A 13,310-nucleotide genomic window follows, 5' to 3' on the forward strand; every position below is an offset into this window, starting at 1 on the left:
GCGGCCGGGCCGCCCCTGGGGGACCCGGGCTGTGCGTCGTCGCCCAGCCACGACCTCCGTTCCTCCAGAGCAAGACGAGCCTTGGCCGCCTGCGCCCCCGCGGCGGCCCGTGACGCAGCCGGTTTTATTCCCCGGGAGACCAGCGCCTGGGACTGGACTGGGCCCTTGCTGGACAGCGGGGGGCCTCGCGGCCCTTTGCCGTCGCCGGATCCTGCCTTGCTCGGCCGCTTCTCCACTCGGTTTGGGGTGGTCCGGGGCCCTGTGTCTCTGGTCAAGCCAGATTCCCATTCGCTGCTCCACTGCAGGAGTCACTGCCATTGGCCTCCTGTGTCCTTCGAGGAGAAGCTGGGCACCGGCGGTCAGCAGCCGGCCCTGGGAGAAGGCCGTGCCAAGGGCCGCATCGGCCAGTGTGCACCGCGGAGAGGCTCTGGGGGGGTCTCGCCGTACCTGTCCATCTCCTTTGAGTGGGCAGGACTGTGCCCCAGCCAGGGCCTCCTGACCGCTCCTCACTGGGAGGGGTGATGCCGGTTGTGTTTCCTTGGTTTTCCCCGGTGGAGTAGAAAGAGGCCCTGACCCCTCAGCCTGTGTCAGCCTTCAGCAGCGGGTCAGCAACCCCTCTGTAAGCGGAGCAAGGCTTGTGCCCTAAGCAGGCGCCCTTGAGGAGAGGCTGGCTCCCCGGGCCAGGGGCCTGGTTTTCTTGGGGCTGCATTTTCTCCCCTCCGGCCGTTTGTCAGTTGCTGCTGTCTGTTCAGTCTACCCATGTGGTTTTTGTTGGGTTAGATCGGTAGGCTTCAGTAGGCTTCAGCTTCCTCCTTCTGTGTGTGGGAGACAGACCATAACCCAGTTAGGGAGTGAAATTGAATCTAGTATCTGCCTGGCGCCTCGACTCCTGAGGGCCAAGCAGACAGGGCTGGGTTGGGACCATCACACTCCTGGGATGCTGGGCCTGGGGGCAAACAGGTCTCGCTCTGTTGAGCTCATTGACCCCAAGTTCCCTGGTTAAAGCTGTTGGCCAGTGCTGCTGGCCTGGCACCCACCCACCCATTGATTCTTGAGACTGTGCCCTCGCGGGCACCCACACAGCAGAGCCTGCCACCATGCGACTGAGCTCCCTTCTGGCTCTGCTGCGCCCAGCACTGCCCCTCATCCTAGGGCTCTCTCTGGGATGCAGCCTGAGCCTCTTGCGGGTGTCCTGGATCCAGGGTGAGGGAGAAGATCTCTGTGGAGAGGCTGTGGGGGAGCCAGGAGGGCCACAGAATCTGGACTCAGGGTCGCGGCTCGACCACAGCGATGAGGACTTCAAGCCGCGGATCGTCCCCTACTACCGGGACCCCAGCAAGCCCTACAAGAAGGTGCTCAGGTGAGGCCTGGGGGCGGCAGCTCTGAGTCGCGCCTCTGCTCTGTGGCCGTTGGTGTTCGATTCCCTGGAGCAGTTCTGTGCCGTGGTGTCTGTCATCTTTGTCCTCCCCCTCAGGCTAAGAAAGGCTCCCCTGAGGTGTCCAGCTTAGCACGGGAGGCTCTTGCACAGGGCAGCGCTACCTCCTCCTTAGTGGACCCCGCCCCGCTCCTCCTCCAGTAACTAATTAGGATTGGCCGGGGGCCTTTCCTTCTCTCTTCTTACTCCCAGCTCTCTCTCTGAAGGGGGTGCACAAGCTGGCTCCCTAAATCTCAGGAGCTGACCCTTGACACACTGGTCTCTCTGCAGGACAAGGTACATCCAGACAGAGCTGGGCTCTCGTGAGCGGCTGCTGGTGGCGGTCCTGACCTCCCGGGCCACGCTGTCCACTCTGGCCGTGGCCGTGAACCGCACGGTCGCCCACCACTTCCCCCGGCTGCTCTACTTCACCGGGCAGCGAGGGGCTCGGGTTCCGGCGGGCATGCAGGTGGTGTCTCATGGGGACGAGCGGCCGGTCTGGCTCATGTCAGAGACTCTGCGCCACCTTCACACGCACTTCGGCGCCGACTACGACTGGTTCTTCATCATGCAGGACGACACGTACGTGCAGGCCCCCCGCCTGGCAGCGCTGGCCGGCCACCTCAGCATCAATCAAGACCTGTATCTGGGCCGGGCGGAGGAGTTCATTGGCGCGGGCGAGCAGGCCCGATACTGCCACGGCGGCTTCGGCTACCTGCTGTCCCGGAGTCTCCTGCTCCGGCTGCGGCCACATCTGGATGGCTGCCGCGGAGACATTCTCAGCGCCCGTCCCGACGAGTGGCTCGGCCGCTGCCTCATCGACTCTCTGGGCATCGGCTGTGTCTCTCAGCACCAGGTGACACCCCTTGCGCGTCAGCCCCAATCCCTGAACAGGTGACCGTGTCCGGTCTGGCAGGCGGGGGCTGCCTGCTCCTTCCCAGCGGCACCTCGGGCTGCCCTGGCTCACCCCTCTGGCTCTCCCCGGCAGTCTTAAACCCATGGGGCTGTCCGAGTGGCATCTGGTCCGGGACCCCCTGCGGAGGCACACTAATTACCAGCCCGCCTCCCGTCTGCCCGCTGCCCCTCTCTGGACACAAGCACAGTCCTGTGCATCTGACTGTTTCCCACAGGTGCCCCCCCACCCCTCGAGTGATCACTTTTCTAGCCCAGAGCTCCCTCCTGCTTATGGGACTGGAGAAGCGGGGACGGCCCCAGAGGGGTCCCAGACCGAGTTTTGGGGGCGTTGCTGACTCGTCTCCTTGAGGGGCGGTGGGGTTCTTTGGAGGGAGAAGGCATCCACGGTTGCCTGTCCAAAATCCGGTGGTGAGAGCAAGGTCGAGGTCCAGGCTAGGTGGGAGCGTGCTCTGTCCCCGCCGCCTGGACTGGCAGCAACAGGTGTGGGCACTGAGTTGGGTGAAGGGAGGTCGGGACGGGCGGCCTCGGCAGGCGCCGCTGACTGGTCTGACCGGTCCTCCAGGGGCAGCAGTACCGTTCCTTTGAACTGGCCAAAAACAGGGACCCCGAGAAGGAGGGGAGCGCAGCTTTCCTGAGCGCCTTTGCTGTGCACCCCGTCTCCGAGGGAACGCTCATGTACCGGCTGCACAAACGCTTCAGTGCGCTGGAGCTGGAGCGGGCGTACAGTGAGATTGAGCAGCTGCAGGTGAGCTGGGGCCGCCGGCGGCCGGGGGCTGCCCCGTCCTGCTCGCAGGGAGCGCAGCGCGGGCTGGGGGCCCACCGTGCCGACACTGGAAACAGCTCTGGGAGAAACGGCTCCGGGGGCTCAGGTCGGTCACTGGCTGCGCTTCTGGCATGGGCAAGCGCAGCTGGGGGCCTGGCAGGGGCCGCGAGGCTCAGGCCGGGCCGAGCTTAGGACAGTTTCAGCTCCTCTCACGGAGCCCTCTCCACCAGAGGCGAAACCCCAGCGGCCCCGGAGGCTGGCCCTGTCCCTAGGAAGACCGAGGGGAAAGGCAGACCCTGGTGGCGGGCGGGCGGGGGCCGGCCGCCAACCTGGGAGCACAGCGAAAGGGGGCCCTGGGGGTCTGCCGGGCTCCGCCGGGTGAGGAGACTCCGGGCTCGGCCTTCTCTGGAGCGGCACGGCGGCTGAGCCGGCGCCCGCACGCGGTCTGCGCGGAGAGTGGGCGCGCAGGGGCTCCCCGGCAGCTGGCTAAGCACCGACTGAGGCGGTACCAGGCCGCGGGGCAGGTGGCGCCTTGGCTCCCTGTGGGCACTAACTGCGTCCCTCCACCCTAGGCTCAGATCCGGAACCTGACCATGCTGACCCCCGAGGGGGAGGCGGGGCTGAGCTGGCCCGTGGGGCTCCCGGCCCCTTTCACGCCGCGCTCTCGGTTCGAGGTGCTGGGCTGGGACTACTTCACTGAGCAGCACGCCTTCTCCTGTGCCAGCGGGGCTCCCAAGTGCCCGCTGCAGGGGGCCAGCAGGGTGGACGTGGGCGACGCGGTGGAGACGGCCCTGGAGCAGCTGAATCGGCGCTACCAGCCCCGGCTGCGCTTCCAGAAGCAGCGGCTGCTCAACGGCTACCGGCGCTTCGACCCGGCGCGGGGCATGGAGTACACGCTGGACCTGCTGCTGGAGGCCGTGACGCAGCGCGGGCACCGGCGGGCACTGGCCCGCCGGGTCAGCCTGCTGCGGCCACTGAGCCGCGTGGAGATCCTCCCCATGCCCTACGTCACCGAGGCCACCCGCGTGCAGCTGGTGCTGCCCCTCCTGGCGGCCGAAGCCGCCGCGGCCCCCGCTTTCCTCGAGGCCTTCGCCGCCAGCGTGCTGGAGCCGCGAGAGCACGCGCTGCTCACCCTGTTGCTGGTCTACGGGCCCCGGGAAGGGGGCCGAGGCGCCCCGGACCCGTTCCTCGGGGTGAAGGCGGCAGCGGCCGACTTGGAGCGACGGCACCCGGGCACCAGGCTGGCCTGGCTCGCCGTGCGCGCCGAGGCGCCCTCCCAGGTGCGGCTCATGGACGTCATCTCCAAGAAGCACCCCGTGGACACCCTCTTCTTCCTCACCACCGTGTGGACCCGGCCGGGGCCGGACGTCCTCAACCGCTGCCGCATGAACGCCATCTCCGGCTGGCAGGCCTTCTTCCCGGTCCACTTCCAGGAGTTCAACCCCGCCCTGGCACCGCAGAGAGCTCCCCCGGGCCCCCCGGGGGCGGGCCCTGACCCCCCGTCCCCCCCTGGTGCCGACCCTGCCCGCGGGGCCCCCGCGGGGGGCAGGTTCGACCGGCAGGCCTCCGCGGAGGGCTGCTTCTACAACGCGGACTACCTGGCGGCCCGCGCCCGGCTGGCGGCGGAACTGGCAGGCCCGGAGGAGGAGGAAGCCCTGGAGGGGCTGGAGGTGATGGATGTTTTCCTCCGGTTCTCAGGGCTCCACCTCTTCCGGGCCGTGGAGCCAGGCCTGGTGCAGAAGTTCTCGCTGCGGGACTGCAGCCCACGGCTCAGCGAGGAGCTGTACCACCGCTGCCGCCTGAGCAACCTGGAGGGGCTGGGCGCCCGCGCGCAGCTGGCCACCGCCCTGTTCGAGCAGGAGCAGGCCAACAGCACCTAGCCCGCGGCCCGGCCCGCCGCCGCCTCGTGGCCTCCGCCCGGGGCAAGGCCAGGTGGACGGACAGATGGAGCGCTTGCGGCTGTGTTTTTTAATAAGAAAATGTTATTAAAAGCGTCTTCTGCCAGCCTGTTTTTAGGCCTGGGGAAGAGTGAGAGAAGGCTGGGGGGGCGGGGGGCCCCCTTTCCTGCCACCCCGTCCCAGTTGCCAATGACCACACGGCTGCCAGCGGATGCATGACCTTTAATCCAGTGCCCCGCCCGGCCCGGGCGCGGGCCGCAGAGGCAGGCGGGCTGGCAGTGCCCGGCGCGGGCCGGGCCGGGCCTCCGCGGGCTCCCGTCCTAGGTGTTGCGCACCACCAGCGACTGCTCCAGCTCCTGCCTGCGCTGCTGGATCTGTAAAGAGATGCGCAGACGCTTGCGGTGCTGCTGGTGAGTGCGGCCGCCCCGCCCCCAGGAGCCCGAGCCGGGGGGCGGCTGCATGTGCGGGCTGGGGCCTATGCCCAGGCCGAGGCGGGGGGAGCCGAGGTGCGCCCGCCACACCTTGCAGTAGAAGTACCGGCTGACGGCTTCCTGGGACCAGGGCTGGTGGTAGAACTCGGCCCGGCGCTCCTCCTCCGGGTTGCCGGCCACGTCTGTCATCACCTGGAGGGAGGGGGGTCAGCCCGGGTCTGGACGCCCCCCCCACAGCGTGCACTGTCTTCCCGGTCCGCTTGTCTTCCACCCAGCGCCCCCGAGTCCCTTCACCTTGAGGTCCCGGCTCTGGGACCGGAGCAGGTCTTGGATGTAGCCTTTGGGGTCTCTGGAGAAGCTTAGCATGAAGTCCCTCTGGATCTTGAGCTGGTTTATGGACTCAATCGTCTCATGGATCTGCAGGTAGAAAGACAGAGCCTTTCAGCCTGGCCGCGATGATGGGGAGCACGCGGGGGGAGGGGGGCCGCCGTGGTCCCAGTGCAGGGCAGTCCCGGCCCGGAGGCCTCTGCAGCCCAGCGGGGGGCCGTGGCTCGAAGGCCTGCTCGCGCCCGCCCTGCCCCGCTGTCCTTTCCGGGCGCGTGTCCCGCTCCAGCTCTGGGCTCTGGCCCCACCTTACTGTCCAGAGCGCTGATCTCCTGCTGGTTGGCAGTGGACAGGAGGAAGCTGCTCATCTGCCCCTTCAGCGGCTCCTCTACCTCCACGTCTATGTCGTAGCACGCAGTCTTCTTCTGGTCCGACGGGTCCACACTGCCGGGCAAGTCCAGCCCTTGGAGTCCGCGCTGCCCACCCCCCCAGAGGCCGGGGCCCCGGGGCAGAGGCCGTGGGGGGGGGGCGGCGGGCAGGGGGCCGAGGCGCCGCTGGGCCTCACCTGATGACGTGGTTGATGACAATTGGGTCGGGGGGCAGCAGCAGGGCTGTGAGGCGCTGGGGGATCTCGGAAAACTTCAGCCGGGGACAATCAAAAATCTGAGGCAGGAGAGAGAGGTCACACTTTTGTGCTTGGAGAGCGCACAGCTGCTGTTCCAGAGCCTTCCATTCCGGAAGGTGACGGAAGCGCTCCCCGGACGGGCACCGGGCGGGGGTGGGCCGGTGCCGCGGCGGGTCGTGCTGGCACTCCCTCGCTCGGCAGCCTGAGCGAGCCACGGGCCGTGTGGGCCTCAGCCTCTCCGTCTCCAGAATGGGGCTCACGGGACCCGGCAGGGCGTGAGACTGCCGGCGTGGGCACACAGTGCTCGGCCAGTGCCCGGCAGGCAAGCGCTGAATAAACGCCGACTGCTGTCTCTCGCCTCGGCTTCTCTGCTTTGTCTCTACAAGTCGGCGCTGGTGGCCGCGTCTTGAGAGCGTGTCGCTTTCACACGCTTTCACAGCTGCTCAGCCGTCACCTCCTCCCGACAGCCCGGCCCGGGTGGGCAGAGCCCACCTAAGGAACGAGGTTCAGAATAGCTGAGAAGCCCGCCGGGGTCTCACCCGGACGGCGCCCCGGGCCCCAGCTGCGGCGCTGACAATGTCGCCCGGGGCCGGGCAGCGCCCACGCGGAGGCACGTGTGGACGGGCGCCGGCCCGGGCCCGCCACGGAAGAGCCTCTGCCGGACGCCGCCCTCCGGCTCGGAGGCCACGGCTCGCACCGCTTGAGTGCCCAGAGATCAGGACGGCCCCGCCCCGGGGCCCAGAGCCCGGCACCTGCTGGAAGTACTTGTCCCCGTTGATGTACTCCTTGTCGTGGGAGTCCTGCAGCCTGTTGGTCTTCACATACTGCCACAGCGCCTGGACGATGGCCGACCGGCTCTGTGTGTGCAGCCCCAGCAGCCGCGCCAGCCGGGGGTCCAGTTTGAACTGGGGGGGCTGGGAGAAGGGGGCCGTGAAAATGGGGGCAGAGACGGGAAAGAGCTGCGGGCCAGGCAGCGCGGGGCTGGGCCCCAGGATGCCACGCCAGACCTAGGCCCGCGCTGTCAGAGAAAGGGGGGGCCCAGGGCCTCGCGCTGGGGGGCCGCGCACCTGGTGGTCCAGCATGAGCAGCAGCGTGCAGCGCACACTCAGGTCCCCCGGCCGCTTCACCTGGAAGCCGTCCGTCTCCTGGGTGGTGGGCGTCCGGTGCCACTGCCCGGGGAGATGAGTGGGGTCACCTCCGGGGCCCCCGGGGTGGTGGCGACTGGGGCTCTAGGGTGGCCCCCGGTGCAGACCGGGCAGCCGCTGGCACTGTGGACTGAGGTCTTCCGGGTGGGCGACAGTTCTGGGACAGGGGGTCGGGGTCTTACCTCAACTAGGTGGTTGTCAGGGCCGTAAAGGTCTTTGTCCAGCTCAATGACCAGACTCTTGAAGAAGGAAGAGAACTTCCGCTTCTGCTTGCTGGGCTGCGGGAGAGGAGCAGGGACGTGGGGGCGGAACAGGGGCGCCGGGCGGAGGGAGTCGGGAGTGGGTGGGCTGGTCCGGGCAGCGCAGTCCCTGGCCCCCGCCAGGCTGACCCCTAGCGCCGGGCAAAGCGCTTGCCTCGCTGGGCCCTGGGCGCAGCCCCGCGCCCGCCCAGGACCCCTGGAGAGACCTGGGCCAGGACGTACGTCATCCAGGAGCTTCCCCTCCACCCGCAGCTCCCAGGAGGCAATGCTGCCGTCCGAGTCCTCTGCGTCGGGCTTCGCGGGGTTAAAAGTATTGGAGATATAAAGACGCAGCTTCCGCTTTTGCTGTAGAAATAGAGCATGGTACAGAGGGAACCTGGGGGCCCCGCCCCGGGCAACCCCGCTTCTCCGCCCGCCCGGTGCGCCTGCCTCCTGCCCCCGCGCCAGGGCACCTTCATCGGCCTCTTCAGCGCCTCCTGGATGTCCACCCGCTTGCGCATGATGGTTTGATCCAGTTTCCGCTCAAATGCCAGGAGGTCCATGTACGCCTGGGACTCGGGGACCAGCTCCCGGATCTGGAGGAGGAGGGCGGGCAGGGGGCCTGGGTCAGCCAGGCCTGTCGGTGGACGGGCGCGTTTGGCAGGGCCAGCGTGCCGAGAGCCCCGAGGGGCTGGCCGGGTTCTGGGGCCGTGGGAGCACCCCTGGGCCTCTCCCTGGGGCTCCACGTCCAGCAGGCGTGGCCCTGAGGCGTGAGATGGGTGAACTGCTCCTCCCTCGGGGGGCCCAGACAGCCCCTCAGGAGGGGAGGCCTCCCCTAAGCACAGTGCCCACCAGCACGCAGACACCAGCTCTCTCGGCCGGGCTCCCTGGGGTGCCCGCTAGGTGGCTGGGGTGCCGGGGCCCCGGGGGCGGTCGGGGACATTGTTGCTGCCTCTCCTCGGCCTCCCGGCTGCACGCGCCCACTGATGTCCTCACTGTGCCCCTGTGCCCGGCTCGGCCTCTGGCCAGCTGGGGTTGCGCCTGCCCCAGCCTGTGACCCAGGCCCCCTCCCTTGTCCCGCTTGTCCTTCCTTCGGATGCTCGTACTGAAGTCCACTGCCCCCAGGCCCGGCGCCCTGCCCCACCCCCTCCCTCTGGCCTGGGGAACCTCACTTCTTAATTAGCTTTTTGAACAAAAAGTGAAAGTGACTGAGCGAAGCTCCTCTCCTGAGGGAGGAGGGGTGGAGGAGGGGAGGGGCGGAGCAGCAGCGGGTGGGGGTGGCCGGGCTGCTGTGGAAGGCACTCACCCTTTGAGGGAGGATTTTGTCAGCCATCTTCCTCCTCTTGGCACTGTACATTTTTTAAAGAAAAAACCAGGTTACCATGGCGACAGATCTGGGAGTAACGAGGCCACCTGCTGAATTATCCCGACATCTCCACCCGCCTGGCTGGGGTTCCCACAGCCTGCCTGTCCCCCTCCAGGGGCCACGGCCGCGGTGTGTGGCATGGGAGCCCTGTCCTCCGCGGGGAGCAGAGGTGACCCACGCTTCCTGTGCCTCAGAGCCCCTCCGCGTCCTCTGGACCACAGGTTTAGACGGAAGGGGGGGGCCGCTAGAGAGAGGGGAGGGCCGGGTCTGAGGGCCTGACTTTTCCCCGAGCAGGGGTGTACCACCAGGGGCCAAGTTCCGGGGGCGGGGGGGGGGGGGGGGAGAGCAGCCCACTCCCTGTCCCTGGAGCAGGAGGGTGGCAGGAAGCTGGTGAGGATTTGCACCCCTGCCACCCTGGGCTTGGAAGGGGATACCGGTGGGTGCTCATGCCGTTGGACCACCAGCCATCGGGGGCCAGGGACACCACTAGGGTTCCAGGGAGAATTGGGGGATGATGAGGTGGGGCGGGTTGGTGAGCCGTGGGCTGGAGCAAACTGGGCAGACCCAAGGTCGCAACTGGAAAGTGGACTCTGCCGGGCCCTCGGCTGCTGCTCATGCCCCAGAGCACCCAGAAAACCCTTGGTGCCGTGAGAGTGGAGCCCAGCCTCGAGGACGGCTCCGCACTGCCCCCACGTGGTGGTGTCAAGCACTGCCCCTCCCTGTTCAAAAATCTCTGGAGGCGAGGCAGCAGCTTTCTAAAGGTCTGATCTGGTTTGAACTAATTATCCATGTGCAACTCTTCCAGGTATCCAAGATAAATCACAGGCTTGTTTACTGTATAAAAAGCCATTTTCCTTAGCAAAAGAATTCATCGTGGGATTCTTTGTAAATGGTGGATTTTCCTCCCTCTGTAAGAAATATTTAATAGAGAAGTAAAATCCTCATTACACCTTTTATAGGCTCCATCTGGTGTGCAAAGCATGTGTGTTTGGCTAAGTCCTGAAACCCAGAGGGGCAGCTCTCTTGCCAGGCACCAGCAGGGGCTTTTGGGGTGCCACCAACTGGCTCAGGCAAGGAGATGGGCTGCCCCTCCCCCTGGCTTGGGGGCAGACCTGAGCCACAGGACAGATGATGGCAGTTCAACCTTTGAGGGCCTAAAAATCACCTGAGGCCATGGACCCACAGGATCCACACCCCCTGACCAGAGCCCGGGGGGTGGCAGATGTAGGGGTTTGTGAGCGAGCACGGCAGACAGGAGAAACGCGGTCCCAGAGCTCAGTCCAGAGTCCTCCAGCCCGCTCCCCCACCCCCCAAGATGCTGAAGCTTCCCCAGAAGCTGGGGACGAGGAGGAGGGAGGGTGGGACCGAGCCGATAACCAGGCAGAGGGCGACAGCCGCAGCCTCAGTCCCTACGGTGGGCACACAAAGGAACCCGCCGGTGCCCCAGCCCACCTCCCCAGAGGGCACCCTGCGCAGGACGCCTCGCTCCCGTCAATCATCCTGCCTTCCCCTTCCAAGCCGGCTCCCCGCCCACCCCGGCCCGCCCCCTCCGGGGCCCCACTCACCTGCGGCTCCGCGCGGGGGCGGTGGGCACCGGCTGGCCCTGGCTCTGGGCCTGGCTCTGCCCGGGCGGGGGCGCTGCTCGCTTGCGGGCGGGCTCCATGCCCGCGGGGGCCAGGCCGGGTCGCACGGCGGGGCTGCCCATGTACGGGGAGCCCGGGGGGCCCATGGGCGCCCCCTGGTGGGGCATCCGGGCTCCAGACGGCATCCCGGGGCGCTGGGGGCGTTGGGGAGGGGACGGGGGTGAAGCAGAGACAGGCGCCGGCCGTCAGACCCCAGCCCGGCTCCGGGCGCGAAGAGCCGCGTCTCCCCACGCCAAGACCCCCGGCCGGCGACCCTGATGCCGCGGGCGTGAGCGAGGGTGGGAGGGGCAGGGGCGCCGGAACCGCGCGGCCTCGCGGAGGGGGCTCTGCGTCTCGCTGCAGGAAGCTAACTGAAGCCAGGCAACTGCACAGGGCATTGCCCGCCGCCGATCTGCCGAAGGTAGCGCGAAAATGAATATTAATGGCGCCTTTCAACCTTTGCAAAGGGTGCTCACATCCACCAACTCCCTGCCAGACAGACGGGGGCCAGTCCTCCCACCCCACTTGACAGATGGGGCAACTGCGGCTCAAGGAGACATGCGACCGCGCCAAGGTCACGCCTCTCGGCCAGGCGCTCTGGCGCTGCACGTGGGCTCAGGGCCGGGTCCTGCCCGCCTCCCCCCCCCCAGGGCTTTCTGTCTCTGCGACTTCAGGGCAGAGGGACGGCCCCCTGCGCCCCCTTCCGCCCCCTGCCCTGCCCTGCCTGCTTCCTTCCCACCTCGCGGGTGGTCCAGTCAGCACACGCCCTTCTGCCCCTCTGCCGGCTGCTTCCAACCCCTCAGTGCCGGCGCCCGGTGTGTATGGGGGCGCCCCCTCTGGCTGATTCCTAGTCTCCACACCCAGGGGCTTCCATCCTGACATGACCCCAGCATCTGCTCCCAAGGTGCAGGCTGGAGACAACCGCAGGGGCTGAGGTCAGAACCCCCAGGTCCTCTGCTTGGGCTAGGTCAAGGGCAGCTTCTGGACTCCCCACCCGTCCTGGCCGCCTGTATCTCTACAGATGGCCCACCCTACTGGCCCCCGCTCCCTACCCCGCCCCAGTGAGGGCAGAAGTCGGGGGATGGGGCCAGACTAACCCCTGACCACTGCCAGGGGCCCAAGTCAGTGCAGAGGGGCAGAGGCATCGAGAGCGCGTTCCCAGGCCTTGGAGTCCACTAGTGCAGACTCCAGAAGAGGAGCTGGGGAGAACCAGAGGGTCGGCAAGGGAGGGGGCGAGTGCAGGGGCCTGCCTGAGGGCAGGAGTGGGGGAGGGACGCAGACACCCTGAGCCTGCTGTCATTTCCACACCCCACGTCACCCCCAGGAGGAGCCCTGGCGCGTCCCTCCCAACGCTCCCTCCTGTCTGTCCATGCCTGCCCTGCCGGCCAGCTGTCTCTGCCCATCCCTGCAGAGCCCTGCCTGTCCACGCGTCCGCCTCCCCGGCCCCACCTGACCCTGTCACTCACACCTCCACAGGGCAGGCAGGGCCTGTCGCCGGCCCCACCAGCGAAGGAGGCGCTCGTAGGTGGTGGGGTCACGGCCGGCGCGCACAGTTGGCCCGGAGAAGGCCCATGTGCTGAGTCTCCCTACCAGATGAGCCCCTGGGGAGAGGCCCCCCAAGTACCAGGATTAGGCAACTCAGAGGAATGGCATGGACACCCCTAGAATGTTACCCCCTTGGCCCCCTCCCCCCTCACAGCTGCTCTCCCATTGGTGGAGGCCAGTGAGCCCACTGATCTGCTCGGACCGGCGGGGAGCCATGGCGGCCCCCAGGGCCACCCCCGAAGGGCTAAAGTTCTGGGGACTCCGCTTTTGGCTGAGCATGGGCCTTCTGTGGGGCTGCAACCAAATTTGGCCATAGAAGATCCAAAGGCTGCCGCTGTGCTCGGATCCCACCCCGGCACCCCCCCAAGTCCTGGAGACCCTGCCTGTCCCGTTCCAACCCCTCCAACCTGGCGGCTACTGTCCTGGCTTCCTCCCCCACCCAGCCGCACGCCCCTTCAGCTCCCTGGGCACCCGGGAAGCCTGCTGGGGCCAGGCAGAGCTGCCCTGCCCCTTCTGGCCTCTAGGCCTCAGGCCCTGGCTCCAGTCCCTTCTTCACACCTTTGAGGCCCAAAGGACATCAGCTGCTGGGGGCTGAGTCTGTCAAGGGGCCCTCAGACCCCTTAACTTGGGGTCTGAACTAGGGAGGGTCCCCTCTCCGCCCCTGAATGCGGAGGCCACCGGCCAGGGGCCAGAGACCTCCTGCAGAGATGCAGAGGCGGCCCATGCAGCGAGCTTCTGCTCCCAGTGCCTCAGGGTCACCTGCTCCTGGCCCTGGCTCAGGGCACAGTCAGAGGGACCCTGTCCCAACCGATGAACAGAAGACGGCCCGGCCCAAGCGTGGCCCCCACCCTCTCCAGGGCAGGGCAGCACCTGGGACCACCAAGAGAAGCGCAGAGGATGGCGTGTCTATTACAGGGGGGCCGCCACTTGGGGGGACAGTCCCCAAGTCCCACCCCCAGCCCCTGGCAAGAGCCCTGCCGCGCCTCCCTGGCCCGCGCGCCCACCGTCCCCGCCGCCGCCCGC

General features: G+C 67.6%; 2 protein-coding genes across 3 annotated transcripts in view; one reads left to right on the top strand and one right to left on the bottom strand.

Annotated features, from left to right (window-relative positions):
• Positions 1 to 491: 491 nt before the first annotated feature.
• CHPF2 (chondroitin polymerizing factor 2) lies at positions 492 to 5,103 on the top strand. Its single transcript, XM_004694423.2, has 4 exons — positions 492 to 1,360; positions 1,706 to 2,270; positions 2,892 to 3,074; positions 3,665 to 5,103. Exons 1-4 carry the CDS (start codon positions 1,098 to 1,100, stop codon positions 4,970 to 4,972), a joined length of 2,319 nt encoding a protein of 772 aa, XP_004694480.1. The 5' UTR covers positions 492 to 1,097; the 3' UTR covers positions 4,973 to 5,103.
• A 78-nt stretch (positions 5,104 to 5,181) lies between these two features.
• Positions 5,182 to 13,310, bottom strand: part of SMARCD3 (SWI/SNF related, matrix associated, actin dependent regulator of chromatin, subfamily d, member 3) — a 23,473-nt gene continuing 15,344 nt past the window's right edge. Inside the window, exons 2-13 of one of the 2 annotated variants that reach the window (XM_004694424.2) lie at positions 10,686 to 10,897; positions 9,061 to 9,103; positions 8,228 to 8,350; positions 7,998 to 8,120; positions 7,698 to 7,793; positions 7,438 to 7,539; positions 7,123 to 7,284; positions 6,311 to 6,408; positions 6,054 to 6,189; positions 5,716 to 5,838; positions 5,512 to 5,613; positions 5,182 to 5,364 (exon numbers count right to left, since the gene is read on the bottom strand). In XM_004694424.2, the coding sequence (XP_004694481.1) occupies positions 5,311 to 5,364; positions 5,512 to 5,613; positions 5,716 to 5,838; positions 6,054 to 6,189; positions 6,311 to 6,408; positions 7,123 to 7,284; positions 7,438 to 7,539; positions 7,698 to 7,793; positions 7,998 to 8,120; positions 8,228 to 8,350; positions 9,061 to 9,103; positions 10,686 to 10,897 (1,374 nt within the window). In that variant the 3' untranslated portion in view covers positions 5,182 to 5,310. The remainder of the gene's footprint in view (positions 5,365 to 5,511; positions 5,614 to 5,715; positions 5,839 to 6,053; positions 6,190 to 6,310; positions 6,409 to 7,122; positions 7,285 to 7,437; positions 7,540 to 7,697; positions 7,794 to 7,997; positions 8,121 to 8,227; positions 8,351 to 9,060; positions 9,104 to 10,685; positions 10,898 to 13,310) is intronic. The other variant, XM_012733894.1, reaches the window with a different exon arrangement.

The sequence above is a fragment of the Condylura cristata genome, unplaced genomic scaffold, assembly GCF_000260355.1.
Source record: "Condylura cristata isolate star-nosed mole 26May11 unplaced genomic scaffold, ConCri1.0 scaffold00042, whole genome shotgun sequence".
NCBI lineage: Eukaryota > Metazoa > Chordata > Mammalia > Eulipotyphla > Talpidae > Condylura > Condylura cristata.

Excerpts from the sequence above, each read along its gene's own strand:
- CHPF2 (XM_004694423.2), top strand. The coding sequence starts at position 1,098 with ATGCGACTGAGCTCCCTTCTGGCTCTGCTGCGCCCAGCACTGCCCCTC. Across the intron at positions 1,361-1,705 it reads CCCTACAAGAAGGTGCTCAG|GACAAGGTACATCCAGACAG; the intron begins GTGAGGCCTGGG and ends GTCTCTCTGCAG. Across the intron at positions 2,271-2,891 it reads GCTGTGTCTCTCAGCACCAG|GGGCAGCAGTACCGTTCCTT; the intron begins GTGACACCCCTT and ends CCGGTCCTCCAG.